Source organism: Neomonachus schauinslandi, chromosome 6 (genome assembly GCF_002201575.2).
Source record: "Neomonachus schauinslandi chromosome 6, ASM220157v2, whole genome shotgun sequence".
NCBI lineage: Eukaryota > Metazoa > Chordata > Mammalia > Carnivora > Phocidae > Neomonachus > Neomonachus schauinslandi.
Window position 1 is genome coordinate 42,648,048 of NC_058408.1, and position 16,891 is coordinate 42,664,938.

Consider the following 16,891-nt stretch of genomic DNA (forward strand, 5'->3'; position numbering starts at 1 on the left):
CAGAACCTGGTAGAGGTTTGAGGCCATCTAGTCTACCCCTCACTAATGAACCCTCAATGCCTATCACTGAAAGACAAACATTCTTTGAATATGAGCCCTGTGCTGCATTACCAAGCTCTTTGCTGGGATTACACTCTTCCCTTGGTTTATACTATGTGCTCTCAGTACAGGGAATATTGCCCCTAAGAGAGTATTTGTGTTACAGTTATTCTAAGTCCTCCATACTCTTTCATCCAAGAACAAAGGAGTCGAAGATAAAATTTGACCTCACATATGTTAGCGTCTCCACCTGTTCACTGGGAATGATCATATTTGCCCTGACTTCTACAGCTGGAGTGAGCTCTTTCCTCTAATTGAATAGGTCTGGTCATTTGTTTCACTTATTTGGCATTTAGCTCTTAGCATTAGTGGCCTTGCATCATTTGTATGTATCTGTTCTGTCTTTATAATTAGATCATAAAGCATTTTATGGTAGAGATCATGTGTTCATGTGATAGTTCACTCATTTATTCATTCATCAAACTCTCATTGAGTACCTCCAGTCATGGGGCTAGATTCTAAAGAGACAAAGAAGACAGGACATGGTCTCCAACTTCAAACGCTTCCCAGTAAATAAGGAGTGGTAAAACCATGTGACTGTAGAGATGTGTATAAGTGTATGTGTGTAAGTGTAACTATAGAGCTGTGTATAAGTTGCATAGAGAGGTATCCTTCCTTGTTGGGAGGAGACAGTACTTGAGCTGAGCTTTGAAGGAGAAAGGAGGAGTTTCCCAAATAGAGAAAGAATGTGGAACAGGAAGTCCATTCCAGGCTGAACTTGGAAGCTTCTGACATGCCTGGAGATGATGATGGTACATGTGGGAAGGGACTGGAAATGAGGCCAGGCCAAAGCGAGAGGCACCTTCAAGGGTAATCTAAGGGGGGGCGCCTGGGTGGCTCAGTTGGTTGAGCGACTGCCTTCGGCTCAGGTCATGATCCTGAAGTCCCAGGATCGAGTCCCGCATCGGGCTCCCTGCTCAGCGGGGGGTCTGCTTCCCCCTCTGCCCTCTTCCCTCTCGTGCTCTCTGTCTCTCATTCTCTCTCTCTCAAATAAATAAAATCTTTAAAAAAAAAAAGGGTAATCTAAGGGCATGGATTTTATCCACAAAGCCATGTTATGCTACTAGAGAATTTAAATCAGCCAGTGGCATTATTAGTTCTCTTTTCCCAAGGCTCACTCTGGTTGCAATGTGGATAGGAATAGATGAGGATTGAAACCCAGTTAAGAGATGTGGCAACAATGCAGAGTTGGGGATGCTTGGACAAAGACAGTATAGGTGGAGATAAAGAATCTGGAGAATTTGTTGATTAATATATTGTAGGGGTGAGTGAAAATTGATACCACCACTTTGAAGGGAGATTCGTCGTTAGGTATTAAATCTTAAGAAGGTGATAGTCTATGACTCAGAAATGCTAGTTATGGTTATTTCCTCTAAAGAAGAATATTTACTCAGCATTATTTGTTAAACAGTAATTACATAAAAAACTAATGATGTACTGTATGGTGACTAACATAACATAATAAAATAAAGTAAAATTTTTTAAAAATTAAAAAAAATTTTTTTTAAAAAGTAAATTTTAGCTAGACCAACACGTCCATCACTAGAGGACTAGGTAAAGAATATAATATTAAATGCACCAGTATTATTGTCTATATAACAAAATAGTTCTGTCTCCAACACATTATGACTGAGTGAAAAACAGCCAGTAGTAGAATGATATATATAAGTGTTGATGTTCTAGAGAAAAATTCATTTGGGCATTTGGGAAAGGCCCATTGCAAACAGCTGTCTTCCTACCTTCTCCCCCTGAAGTAGGCTGAATAGACATCAAGTCACACTTATCGCTACAGTGCTTCTACTTAGAATTCTTATTTTTGTAAAAAAAAAATTAATATTGAGTAGATACAAAATAACATTTATAGAATACATATAAACTCTACAGAGTTGGGATATAGTCAATACTCCTGTGGTCCCCACCAACTATAAGAGCAGAAAAACATTGTTATTTGCCATGCCTGTGTCCCTCTCAAATCTATCCTACTCTTCCCCCTCTGGGAGGTAACCACTTTCCTGAATTTTGTTTATGGTTCCATGTATGTGTTCACATTGTTTAATTTTGTGTGTTTTTGAACATATATATATCTATCTATAGATAGATAGATAGATATAGATAGATAGATATAAACTCCTTCTTTCTCCTTCAAAGCTCAGCTCAAGTACTGTCTCCTCCCAACAAGGAAGGATACCTCTCTATGCAACTTATACACAGCTCTATAGTTACACTTACACACATACACTTATACACATCTCTCTCTATATATAGATACAGATTCCATATATATATATTCCATATATATATTTGGAAACATACAGTATATATTATTTTGTGACATTCTTTTTTCATCTAAAATTATAAAATTATATTTTTGAGGTTCCATGTTGATATCAGCCGGAGTTCCCCAGAGCAGCAGAACCAATAGAAGATATATATAAAGGAGACTGATCATGAGGAAATGGTTCATGTGATTACAAAGGCACAGAAATCCACCATCTGCTGTCTCCAGGCTGGAGACATTGTATTATAATTCCAGTCAAGAGTCTACAGACCTGAGAACCAAGGGACATGATGGTATAAACTGCAGTGTAAGGGCAGAAGAAGACCTATGTCCCAGCCCAGTAGACAGGCTGGAAGAAAAAGGGATGAATTCCATCTTTCTCTGCCTTTTGTTCTGTTCAGGCCCCAACAGATTAGACGAGGCCCACCCACATTGGGATGGACAATCTACTAAATCCACTGATTCAAATGTTAATCTCATGGACACACCCAGAAATAATGTTTAATCTGGGCACCTTGTGGCCAGTCAAGTCAACACATTAAAATTAACTATCACAATGTTGTTGAATGTAGCTGTATTTTTCATTTTTACTTCTCTATCATATTTTATTTTATGAATATCTTACAAATTTTTAATATTGAAGGACATTTTGATTATTCCTCCTTCTCTCTGCCAGCTATAGAGACAGTGCTGCTAGGGACATTCCTGCATATGATCCTTGTATGGATATATGAGAGTTACTGTATAGTATAAACAAGTAAGGATGTATATCTTCAACTCTCTATATAATGCCATGTAACATCAAATTCTTTTCCAAAGTGATTGCATCAATTTATAGTCCTGCTAGCAATATATTAATTATTCTATTTGTTTCACATTGTCAGACAGTTGTCAAGCTAATTTTTGTCAGTCTGGTGGATGAGAAATGATAGCTAGCAAGCAAATGGGGACCTCAATCCTACAGCTACAAAGAACTGAATTCTGCTACAACCCTGTAAGCTTGGAAGAGGATTCAGCTTCAGCGTGAAGTGCAGCCTGGCTGACACCATGACTGTACCTTGTGAGACTCTGAGCAGAGGACCAACAAAGCTCTCTGTCTGCATCCTGACCCACATAAAGTGAGATAAATGCATGTTGTTTTAAGCCACTGAGTTAAATTGTGTTAAACTGTTACACAGCAACAGATAATGAATACATTATTGGATCCATGGAGAAGGAAATATAATCCAAATATGCGAATTAGTTCTTCTGTAAACAGAATTTGTATAATCTATGAAAGGGCTGAGAGCTGTTTTCTTTAGTTAAATTGTTGGTGAAGGGTTTAGATTAGCCTCACTGGGTTAGGTGCTCAATCCCTTGACTGATCTGTGACTAGGAAAGCAGGATTTGTCAGCAAATGACAGCTCCCATTAACCTACATGGCTTGAGGAAACACTTCCCAGGAGAGGGGAGCTTTCATAGTTAAAACAATAATAGAATTCTGTCATGCTAATGCAACTGGGAAAGACAATTAGAAAAGACAAAGGTATATCTAAAAGGAGATCATTTTTTCATTATTGAAGTTAATATGATTATATAAAATCATTTGAAAATTAGTAAGAGCAGTAGGTCCATGCAACAAGATGGTTAATATGAAGATCAATCTAAAATTATGGTTTTTTATATCAGTAAAAATTATAAAATAAAATGGAAGATCCATTGATACAAAGAACAAAAGAGAATTTACCAACAAATAAACCAAAATGGAAATCTGTAGGATCAATATGAGACAAATTTAACTTGAGACATTCCTGTACTTGACTGACTGTCATGAAGAGTAATATGACCATTACATTCTAACTAAATGCTTATTTCACGAGAGAAAATATTTGATGGCTAATTCACACTAAGCTTAGCTTAATAGGATCTTCTTTCTAACCAGTACATACATTTTACTCAGTGATTCAAAGTTTAGTCTGCCTAAGAGCTACCTGGGAAGGTGTCTTGGGATGCTTATTTCGAGACACCAACCTCAAGAAATTCCCAATCAGTACCTCTGAGTAGAACTTACTCACCTGCATTTTAACTTGGAAAAACATTGCTTCAGCCCAAAGGAAAGAATCTCAAGTTGTGGCACCTCATTTCTGATCTGGAGATCAGCAGAAGACAGATTCTCAGGAGTGAATATTTTTCTGGCAAACCTCAAACAACGTCAGAGAAATTGAGTATTGTATGTGTTTACTTAAGACTATTTATACCCAGGAGAATACATTTGTACCTAGTACTTGTATGAGATTATATGTGAGGAATCTTAAGGGATATGCCCTACATTGTATGCTCTCCATGCTTTCTCTCAGTTCTTCCTTATGTTCTATGAATTTGGGAAGTAAGGAAGGTAGCAATAGCGTGAAGGACAAGTAGGAGGAGAGGGAAGGGGAGTCCATAGCATAATCTCTGAGAACTACAGATGTCCCGACATTGTGATGGAGAATATGCTTATTTTACTGTTTGGCAATGGTTGGTTAGCTATCAATGAACCAGAGCAGAAGACCAGAACGGAAACCATGACACCCACCCCACCATAAGTTTGGGTTTCCTCCAAAACCATTTCCCCTGTGTATGTGGATGCAATGAGCTGGAGAGAAGATATAAGTAGGCTTCAGGGAGCTCCCTCCACACTCTAGAACCAGAGGTGACCATTCCTAAGCTGCTTGCCTCTACCTTTGGTCAGATCTACCTTCAGTTCCATGGGAGGCTTTGAGGGTCATCTGTACCCGGGGCTGTCTCTCTTCTTCTATGGACTTTATCATGCACGACTAGTCTCCAGGGCCTTAATATGCAACTACCCTGTCCAATATCTGCCACACCATCCCTGGAGCAAAGGAAAATGGGCAAGACTGCAGCAAATATACTATGTTGGGCTGGTGAAGATATTAAGTGCCTTCATTTTAGCAGCCCAAGAGCTACATAACATACATGGACAGTTTGTACTTATCAGCAAGATATATCATCAGAGAAACTTTTTGTACCGGAAACAGTGGCAACATCTCACTCTATATATGACCTTCTTCCTGAGCGGGTGTGTGGATGTGGTGAGCCAGAACTTGCTGCCCCAGAGGTGTGCTGCTCTGGAGCAAGGTGCCCAAGCCCTGGGCATGTGTCTGTTTCTGCCTCTGCTGGTGTCTCACATGCAGGACTCAGAAGGTGTGGAGCTGCAGTCTCACATCCTGTTCACTCAGGCCATATTCCTGCTGGTGCTGGTAGTGATTGCAGAGCTGTGGGCTCCCAATATGCTGCAGCTTTGGGTGATGAAGGCCTTTTTTTATATGATGACAGGCTCTTGGCTGATTCAGATAGGCTTCATGCTGTACAAACCAATTTCTGGCTACAAATGGATGGATGATGACAAAAACAACATTATATTTGTCACCACTTTCTTCTGCTGGCATGTGGCTTTCATTGCCATTTTGATGATCTGGGTCTATGGCTTCTCCTTTTTGTGGTATTGTTACATTTGTTGATGTCTGAACCTGGGTAAACTCAGAATGGTTCCTATCACCTGCACATTCTGGAACACCTGGATGAGAAGTTGTGGGAAGTGGAGAGTGTTAGAGAGGAAGATGATCATACCCCTTTCCTCTTCTGGCTTCTCTCAGTCTCATTTGCTGAGCAGTGAGCCGGGACAGGCAAATGAAACACAGGAGGCATGTTACTATAACCTTCACTCTCGGCTCCCCAACTATTTCCCCCACCTCCCATCCCTCTCCTAAACTCCAGCCAAGGTGTTCTCCTTGCCTTTCTCCTCTCTGTACTCTTCACATCCCTCCCAGGAGAAAATGAAAATAAATGTACTAGATCCTGCCTTTGGGTCTTTATAAATATCCTCAGAGAGATAATTCTGACCACTAGTTACGTTTAGTACATCATAATAATTGACCCATCATAATAACCACCTCCTCACCCTTTCTCTTTCTGGATCTTTTCAATACCTATACTAAATCTAAACTGTTATTTTAATGATAAAGGACTCAGAGAACTATTGTTGAATTCTTTCTTTAGATTATGATTTGTCCAACAAAGAGATCTTTTATTTTCAGCTTTATTGAGATATACTTAATTTACAAACAATTGCATATATTTAATGTATATATTTTGATGAGTTTGGACATATGTGATACCATGATAACATCACCACACTCCTTGAAGGCAATTTCCTCTGCGGGATCTAGAAGAACAGAGCAACATTTTGCACATAGTGAGGACACAAAAGGATCCAGGTGCTTCCAGAATTTATCTATCAGTCTCCTTGAGTGTAGAATCTGTCAGATTCTTCTACCTGGGTAAATCAGCCCATTATTCTGCACTCACCTCAATCAATTTCCAAGTAGTAGACTCACCTAGAACCACTCCTTTCTGGTTCTCATGTGTAGTAAAATTCAATGGATTATTTATCCCACAAAATTTTCTTTTTAATCCTCACAACTATCTTATCATGTAGGTTTATAGATGATAATCTAAAATTCAAAAGGGTTAAAAAATTAGCTTAAGGCTAGTTATTTAGTTATGTCACATAATGCTTTATCTGGGTGTCAAGGGAGGTGGAATTCTGAGTAGTAGAGTTAAATTGTTGGCAACTTGAAAAGAATGTCTTTATGACACCTGTTATGCTTCTTTCCCTGCTGTCTGCAGGATATGGACAATCTGTTAGGCTTCCCTTACTCTTGGTCATGGTTATAATATCCAGGCTTAGGACAGAGTGGGGCTGGGGCAGGGATTCTAGGGGGTCATCATCCTCCTAGTTTCCCTTTTGCTTCTGGTCCTCTGGAGGACTAGACGTACCTGACTTCCTTTGGTTCTGGCCTTAATCTTCCTTGTTAATTTTCTTGTTCAAAAGTTCAGGTGTAGCAGGGGTGAATTATTGTCTGGTTGGTAAGGTTTTCTATTCTGTGGTTTGAAGAGCTTGTGAGCATTCTGAGTTACTGAAAATGGGGAGGTGCTTCCCATTTCAATGGTGGTCAGCAATGTCTCCGAATGCGGGATGGCATGCATGTGACCAGCAGGCAGCAACTCTCCATGGAAGGCTTTCACCTTACACCAGTGGGATAGCCAATCAGGTAACAATGCTGCTCTCCACTGGAGATGAGCAGTGGTCCCTGGGGTGGAAATAAAATATTTCTTAGGCATTAGTTCAGCTTCTGTGTTTCTCCTTGGTCCTGGTGACCAGTGGAGCTCCGCAGTTTTCCCTGTAGGTTCTTCCCTGTTCCTGGTTGTCACCGATGCCTCCCTTCCACTTGTTTCTCCCCCACAACCTTGGGTATTTTTCAGGCCTTGCCTAGCTTTGCAGCATCTCCGTCCTGAACCCGAGTTGAACCTCCTCTAGTGTCCTGAGATGGGGAAAGTAGGGAATCTGTTTTTCCTCTACATTCTTTCCTACCGATATGGCAAACCCCTATTTTCTACTTCACTCAGCCCTCCTATTTTTGTATTAAGAGCATATTTTGGATTTTTTAAAACTAAAAATCGACTCTTCTTTTTTTACAATTACAATCAGACATCATCTTGAGAGAATGTCTGTCACTAATTGGGAGAAAAGTTATTTACAACGGTGGAAAAGCAAAGCCTAATATTAATATATTAATATTTCAAGATATTATCTCTCTACAAAGATAGAAGTTCGAGAGATACCACAGCCATCTATTGACAGATCTGTCCATTTCTGAGTACTTTTGAGCTCCTGTTAGATAGATGCTGATAAACTCACCTCTTGTAGTAAATTAATGCCTCCCAATATTATCATGTCTCACAATATGTACCTTTGAGATAAAATAAATATTAGCAGGGTCCTACAAATCCACAAAGAATTATTACTGAGGCCTGATATAATGGCGGAATGGACAGGCCTGATGTTTGGATGAAAGGGCCTTTCTGTACTCTTCACATCACATCACAGTCGGTATGAGCACTCTGAAAGTAATCCTAACCATTTTGGAATGTAAAGCCACTGCAGGTAAGTTTAGAAACAACAACAGCAACAACAAAACCCAGAGTTGTGGAGAGAAAGGTGTAATATTCACCACTGTCCACCAGAGGCCATCATCTTTACATGAGCCTGGAAAAGGCCCTTGCTCTCCATTTGGTATTGAAGTATCAATTTAAAAGAAATGAAGTGATGAAGAGGAGGGCAAAAAAATACATAACCAAGTGTCATGCAGGCATCTGGTAAACATAATGAAGGTCTGTTTCTTGTTAAAGTTAGATGTGTGGACATGAATAAGCATAGAATACAATCAATATAGATTATATGTGGATAAGATAAAGGAAACAGATACATAGATACATAACGTATATAGGTATATACATGTATAGATGTCTATGCATACATATACAGATATGTGTGTATCTCAAAAACAAAACCGTGTACAATGCCCTTTGAGCTGAAATGGCTACTGTTTTTTAGCAACTTTATAAAATAATCAAAATGTTCTTGTTTAGCTCATCACATAATAGGTACACAACAAATAATTGGTGAATGAGCAAATAAAGTATCTAGTACAGGTGTAACATAGACGAAATGTTGGTTTAATTCTGATCTGGGTTTTGATGGATAAGTAGAGTTTGTTAGAGGAGTTCAGGGCAGAAATTTTGAGGTCTTATATGTTCCTATGCTCAGACACCAAAGCTCAGCAAACACAAGCTTAGCAGTGCAGTTCCAGGGACGGAATTTCACGGCCCAATGATACAGAGAAAACTACCAAGTTCCTGTCCCTTAGGGTGGGTGGCTAAGGAAGAGCCACACAAAATTGTTTTATGAAAAGTTTAATAATTTACTTTTCAATTTGAAGGCAGAAGATTATTAATGGGCTCTTACTAATTGAAGGGGACTATTGTGCCAAAACAACAAAAATAATTGCAATTACTTGTATTGTAATCAACGTTCAATATATTAGGCATACACTTAATATACTAATTATTAAATTTTTAAAATTGACATATAAAATTATTTATAAATGTAATATTATTTAAAATTGCTATCATTTGTTCATTATATTTCAATAAAATCATGCATTTGATAAATCAAATTTTCCTAAACAGATACCATTTCCAAATTTTGTTAGTTAAAATTCCTTAGTCATTTCATATTATGAAATTTAAAATTTAAATTTACCCACTCAACCAAAAGAAAGAAAATTACTGTTGCCAACTTCTTGAGGCTTCTCTGTCCAAAACTCAGAATTTTTAATACATATTTTAGGTCAAAGAGTATAGGATCAACACTAACCCTTTGTATGATTATATCCATGAGGTTTTTTGGGGTTTTTGTGGGTTTTTTGTTTGTTTGTTTGGTTGGTTTGTTTTGTTTTGTTTTTGCCTTTGGCCAAGACTTCACTAATCATCAGTCACAAAAGATTGTACTTCTTATAACTCAGTATCTTTCCTTAAAATGAATTGTTAGCTAAATAGGGTATCTTAGTGGAAGACTTTTCCAGTTTTTATTCTCTTTCTGTGTTACTGTGGATAATTGCACTGAGACCTATTATGTACCAACAGCATTTCGAACCCTTTATCTAGGATGAGACTGCACCTCCTTTGACTTTAAAATTTACGTATATTGCATTGACCACCATTCTGAAGTCTTTGATTGAAATCTATTACATCAGCAAAGATGGCAACAGTTAGGAATAAGGTCTAAATTCTACATGCTGTATCTTTTCCTTAGGTAGCTAACAAGGAGCAGCAATGAACACAAAGTTCCGAATCAGAAAGCATAGTTTGCTTAAAAGTCTATTGTCTGTTGATATTATATCTAAAGCTTTTGTAAGTTAACAGTTGGACAATGACTCTATGTTACTTGCTTTGTCTCTCCCTCACCCTCTTTCAGTGTCCCCGTTCCTCAATCACAGTTTTTAGGTCTTTATATTTGTGCAGGACTTCAAGCTTTCCATATTGCCTTCACATCCATTTCTCAGCTGAACTGAACAAATACTATCCAGCACCTACTACTGCTGGGCACTACAGGATGTGAAGTACCACTGCCTCTATGCCATTTCCTTTCAGCGAGTTCATCCAATTCCTGATTGTTGTGATTTCTTTTCCTACTGTTAAAATAGGATAGCAGTTTGAGAGAACAGATTGCAAGGGGGCAGCTATTTCAATTTATTATCATCCAGCTTTCTATTTGTTTAACAACGTTTCTTAAGTCCCTTTCCAGATGACTCCATCCTCTCCAACCTTGTGACTTTTGAATCACTAAACTCAGCTTCCAAGGGTTTTGTAAACTAGTTAATATTATTTTGACAAGTAATATCTCCTGGACACTCTGTTCACTGAAAACATCAGCCTACAAGAGGCTTGAATTCCCTTTCTCTAAAGGGCTGTTAGGCACTTTGTTATCTTATTAAATAATTCTTCCATTTCTCTGGCTCTCTTCTCATAGGAAGTGAATATCCAGATGAAAGACCATCACTTCTATAAACCCTAATAATTTAGCCAAAAGTTACTGAGAAGAGAGTCATTCAGTGTCATACCCAAGAGAGGGTTAAAAGACTTGAAAAGTTCTAGGTTGGGAAGCATGTCATATCTAAAAAACCTTGTTGTCCCATAGAAGAGAAGAACTTTGGAAGTTGGAAGGAATGTTAATAATGAACCACCAAAAATATATCATTTACATTTGAAAAAGTTTTATGCTTTCTTTAGTATATGTAAAGACCAAATACTCTTTTTTAAAGTGATTTTGATTTTTAAAGTGAAGAGATTCATTACATCTTGATGTTTTGTGTTCCAAGATGAGTTGGTAGCCTATCATATGACAATCAATTATCAACTACCTCATTTGTTGATCAGTATAATACACACACACACACACACATCTTAAGAGAGATCAGGATGAAGCTCTGGATGGTTTACTAATCTCATCTATTCCTTATCTTATCATGTTCTTTGGAAAAGAGCTATCACAACCTGGGCAAAACAAAACAAAATAAAACAAAACAAACTTTCAGTCTCTTCCTAAAAGAATGGCATATATGACACTGATATATACCCACATTCCTTAACACAGTGTGCTTTCAGACTTGTCTTCAGTGAAGCTGTGTGCAGGCATTCTCTACTCCTGATCACTGATCCACCATCTTCCCCACAGCCCAGAGGTTAACTACTAGAGCCATTAACAACTTAAGGGAGTGTTGTCACTCCAACAATGGCAAGGACTAAAAGCCAACATCACCAGTTACAGGCTTGGAATGCTTGATCCCTGACCCTTCAAGACCTTCTAGTTGCCGAAAGGAAAGGGAATCAGATATCTCCCAAACTTGTGTGATAATAAGAATCATCTGGGGTACTTGTACATTACCAGGTCCTTCCTCTGATAATTCTGATTTAGAAGGGCAGGGGTGGGGCTCAGGAATCCATATATTTTACAAGTGCCCCAAGATGATTATTATTGTCCAGCAAATACAGGAAATTTTTGAATTAGATAGATTGGAGTTCACATCTCAGCTCTGATACTTAGTGGCTGTGTGTTGGGTCAGATCTACAATGCAATGATTTCCCAAAGCTCTGGGTGTCTCCTTTACCCCAATGTATCTTTACCCTGGAAATGGCAGCACATCTCTTTAGCAAAGATTAAGAAAGAGATTCACAGTAATTTCTTGCGAAAATATTGCAAAAGTTCTTCCTAAAGGGCAAAAATGCTTTCTTTTTACTTAAAACTCCTGTGTCTGACTCAGGACTGAAAACTGAATGAGAGACCCAATATTCCACTGTGATGGCTCATTTTTATATTAATTATAAACAGTGTCCTATTTATGTTAATTCATTCACTTCACAAATATTTATTGAGCACTTCCATGTGACAGAAACTGCACTAGTTTGGGATGCATCATTAAACAAAACAGCCAAAAATCCCTGCCATCACAGAGCTTATGTTCTGAAGTAGAATCCTAATGGCCTACCCACACATTTTTCCAAGGGATCCTATGATCAATAGCCATCACAAGGAATCTGTGGGTTAGATCATTCTGATACCCACATTGCCATAGCTGCTATTATGATACCCACATATATTTTTGTCATTGGTGGTAAGCACCACCTCCCATTTAAATCAAAGCTCATTTTCTTTTTTTCTTTTTAAGATTTTATTTGTCAGAGAGAGAGAGAGAGCACAAGCAGGGGAAGCAGAGGCAGAGGGAGAAGCAGGCTCCCCACTGAGTGTGGACCCATTGCAGGGCCTGATCCCAGGACTCTGGGATCATGACCTGAGCCAAAGACAGATGCTTAACCAACAGAGCCACCCAGGCATCCCTCAAAGCTCATTTTCAAGTAGGGCATCTTCTTTCAGCATTTGTGGCCATTCACAGTGTGCCACTGCTTCTGGCACCCACCATCGAGCACAGGTTTTCATAGCACCATCAAAAATAGTCTCTGACTGCCTTTCAGATTTTGAGTCATGCCTCTAAGATGAAAAGTTCTGGGTGGATTCTAGGGCAGGTGTCATGTCCTTTCTGCCAGGGCAGAAAGATTCATCCAAATAGGACAAGTGGTCAGAAACTGAGTGACCAATACAAAACAGCAGAAAACCTTACTAAACATACTTTCTCTTGACCCCACTCAGTGTTCAGGACCCTCTTTGGGCTAATTTATGGGTATCCTAGGACAGTGCAAAGAAAGATCCAAATGTGGTAAATCAGGCCCAAAGCCTGGACTACCCAAAAATGAGTTACCTATCCTTAAAGTGAACAAGATCTTAATCTTCAAACCCGTTTAAGGCAATAAAAAAATGAGTAACAAAATCTAATTTCCATATTAAACTATTCTAAACATTTATCTTACCACAAGTTATTCTCTGTGAGCAAACTTATGCTCCAACTTGCAACAAACATTTTAAACCTTGGTAAACTGGAAATATTCTAGAAAATTCTTCCTTCTCCTTTCTTTTCATTTATGATTGTTCTTCATTTCTAGGACCATTTCTATGTGGATAAAGTGTTCTGCTCTTTTCTTTGAATTGGTCATGATAGCGCATAAGCAGGCCTGGCCTAGTTTACAATTGAAAAACTTTATACCATCTTGAGAAAAGTTAAAATGGAAGACAAATAAATATAGCTTCTTCCCCATATTGCCTCTTGCTTACTTCTGTCTTTTCTGGCGTGATCGGTCTAGAAGAATGGGGGACTGATCAGGATTAGAAACTTTGGGGTCAAAATTGGTCACAGAAAATCTCCAGTTGTTGCCTATGCTATGATTTGATGAAAATGTTAAATGGCTTTGTTTCAGTATTCTGGTAAATTATTAGATATACGGGATTACTTTTTCTAAGTATCTCCTTTCCATATAGATTTGGAGATACGGTTTACTTCTTTTATAACATCTGCAGGAAAGAAAGTCTAATTAAACATGGAAGGATACACACAAGAAGTGTTAGGAGGAATGATACAGAAAAATAGATCATTGTGAGGAAGTCCAAGGGGCTTATTTTTAAGTCCATTCCAATGCATTTTTTATGTGAAAAGTAGGTATGATTTACTAGCATATTTGAAATAACATGGGTTCTTGCATCAAATGGGCAGACTAAAATCTGTGTTGTACTTACTATCTTTCAGTGAAAGGGAGGTAATAACCTCTATTTTGTGGGGCTAAGAATTGAATGAGAACAAAGTATAAATACCTAGCCTAGGTTCTTCCTAATGGAAGATATTCAACGAATGTTTATTCTACTTCTTTTCAAAGCCAGTGGATTATGAAGTAACCCATAGCCAGAGGAGAAACTATCTGGGAAAGAGGAGACAGGGTGGAAAACACACTTGGATATTTGGTTGAATTTGCCAGCTTATCTGAAAGATAAGTCATTAAACATTCACTGAATACCTGTTAAATTTCTAGAAGGATATTAGATACAAAAGACACATTAGAAATAAATGAACAGATCTTTGCTTCCCTGAAGCATAGAATCAAGTTAAAGAGACAGAACTAAAACTCAGGATCTATATAATTGGAAAACAATTTATAAAGAACCTATCAGTGCACACAAAATAGTATGGACTAAAAGCCTAAGTATAGGAAGAGTCTGGTACATTGCAGGAGATCCAGGAGATCAGGTAACAAAGACTTATCTTCAGACTGAGGTGTACACCAGAGATCAATAGGCCACTTCCTGGTAGAATCTGGAACCCCTTGGAAGGGATGTCACTGCGTGTTCACAAGGGGTGGAGTTCTGTTGACTGGGGGCTAAAATTCTGCCTCCTAATCAATCACAGTGGCAGGGAAAGCATGGCAACATGAGCAATGCTGGTGAGTATCTAAAAGGGATGTTTCGGAGGGTTTTAGCTCCTCCTACATAAGGCAAACCTCTCACCTGCCGGGTCTTAAACCACATGTGGCTTTTATGTTTCATGCCCTTTGTTTTCTTTTTCTCTTCTTCTCCTTCCCAACTCCCACCCCCACTTTATGCCACCTGATCTTTAAGAATAGGACAGAGCCCCATTCATAAAACAACAAGGCAACTAAGAAGGAGGAAGAAAAATGCAGATTGGGCTATCATGTGCCATGTCTCCTCCAGGGAGAGGGCTAGCATGAGGTTTGGGGTCAATGATTTCTTTTGTTCCCAAATCAGTATTTTTATTGTATGGAATGAATGTTGAAGGCCTGCCAAAATATTAGGAAGTTTTGAGGCAGAACAGGTGATAATGGAAACACAGGAATGAAGACATAGTAGGATAGGGAAGGGGAAGATGTGGAAAGCCTTGTTGCTATACCCCATTAAGACTGTCTTATTAATGGCAAATTCTGTCATAGTCAAGCCCCTTGTGACCAACAGTTGTATAGCTATGGAACACAATCAATTGGGAAATTTCTGCAAACCCTACTTTCCTGCATTCAGATTGTCTCAATAATCTTATTTAAAAAATCCATGCCAGGCTCTATGAATGACAAACCAACAACTGAACAAAAGCTCAAAAGATTGAAGAACTCTTGAAAGAACAATTTGTTCAACTTTTATAGAATTTAGATATTATGTAAGCAATTTTAGTGCCTAGGGAAAGAAAGGTGAAAAGACAAAGTTCCTCATCTCAGAGAGCTCAGTCTATTGAGGAAGACAGATGAGACATCAATGGAAGAAAACAGTGACTTGTTAATTATAATTATGGGAGATGTAAATAATGGTGCAGGGGAGTAGTGATTGATTTTACCATTGTGGTAGATTCTACCATGCTTGGTTCACCAAGAAGATCATATGTAAACCAGTTCTTGAGAGATGACTAGTGATGTGCAAAGGAGATGGGTTGAGAAGACATTTTAAGTGATGGGAATATGGGAACAAAGATATGGAGGTTGGAAGTGAGAGTGTATAGCATGTGCAGGAAAGAGCAATATCTTGGCTGGCAAACAGGAGGAAGCATGGTATGGTGCGATAGGAGATGGTGCTGGCACACAACCCAAAAGTCAGATCTGGTGAAGCTTTAGATTCTGTAGGACAGTGAGTAGTCTTTGAAGGGCTTTAACAATAATAGCATTAGAAGACTATGGTGGCAGTGTGTGGAAAGTGCTTGGAAAGGAAAGATAGACCATTAGGTGAGAGATGATAGGACCTGAAAAAAGACAGTGACTTAATGGATGGAGATGAGAGGATACATTCCAGAGATATGTAGGAGGAGAGACCACATAACATGGTCCTCCATTGCATATGGGAGTGTTTGAGAGGAAGAGAAACAGAACAAGGGGGTAATCAAAGATGATTTTCAGGATTCTGATTTAGATGATTGGAAGAGGGTGGTTCTAGTGATTGAGACTGGGAATATAGGAAAAAGATTAGGTTAGGAAGCAAAATGATCAGATCAGCTTTGAAAATGTTGGGATAGAAGTGCTGGTAGATGTCCATGGAGAGATGTCCCATAGCTCATTTGGTATTTAGAACTAGAGCCAAGGAAAAGTATGTACTCAAAACATATGTTTTGGAATCATTCATGTGGAATATATGAAATAGATCAGGGAATGCTTCTAAAAAGAAGAGCAGCGGCATCTGTGTAGCAAAGGGCAAAAACTGACATCGGCTCTGTTACAATAGTGTTTGATTGTCTGGGTTCCTGTTTCTATTATACAAAGACAGTAACTACCATCATCATGAAAAATGATGGCGGGGAGTGTTTAGTTTTCTTAAATTATCATAACTGCACTCTAGCAATTGTGAGTGGCACTTACTATTCTCACCAGACATTTAACTAGACTGAGAGATAGGACTAATATAGTATTTATGTTGCTCATTTTACAAGTCTTTCATTACAAACTTTGGGTCTGATAGAAAAATGCTGGGCATTGATGAAACAACTGGATTATTCACTAGTTGAATATTGTGCATTAAAGAGCATAGACAGTGAGTTAGAGCAAACTTTGAGGGGGGCACCTAGTCCACCTATGGTCTCTATGCTTGGCTTCATGACATTCAACATTCATCTCCTCAGATTAAATTCTGCTACACAATGATCAACCCTAAAAGGAGTAATAAATACTTTGCATGACCAAATCAGTATTCAAAAAAGTTCT

General features: G+C 38.5%; 2 protein-coding genes across 2 annotated transcripts in view; both read left to right on the plus strand.

Annotated features, from left to right (window-relative positions):
* Positions 1-5,103: 5,103 nt before the first annotated feature.
* On the plus strand, positions 5,104-5,877 carry LOC110573952 (transmembrane epididymal protein 1-like). Its single transcript, XM_021682572.1, has one exon. The coding sequence runs from the start codon at positions 5,104-5,106 to the stop codon at positions 5,875-5,877; it is 774 nt and encodes a 257-aa protein (XP_021538247.1).
* An 8,751-nt stretch (positions 5,878-14,628) lies between these two features.
* Positions 14,629-16,891, plus strand: part of RGSL1 (regulator of G protein signaling like 1) — a 92,037-nt gene continuing 89,774 nt past the window's right edge. Inside the window, exon 1 of the mRNA XM_044916382.1 lies at positions 14,629-14,641. Within this exon, the coding sequence (XP_044772317.1) occupies positions 14,629-14,641 (13 nt within the window). The remainder of the gene's footprint in view (positions 14,642-16,891) is intronic.

Coding starts and splice junctions, on each gene's coding strand:
- LOC110573952 (XM_021682572.1), top strand. CDS start 5,104: ATGGGAGGCTTTGAGGGTCATCTGTACCCGGGGCTGTCTCTCTTCTTC.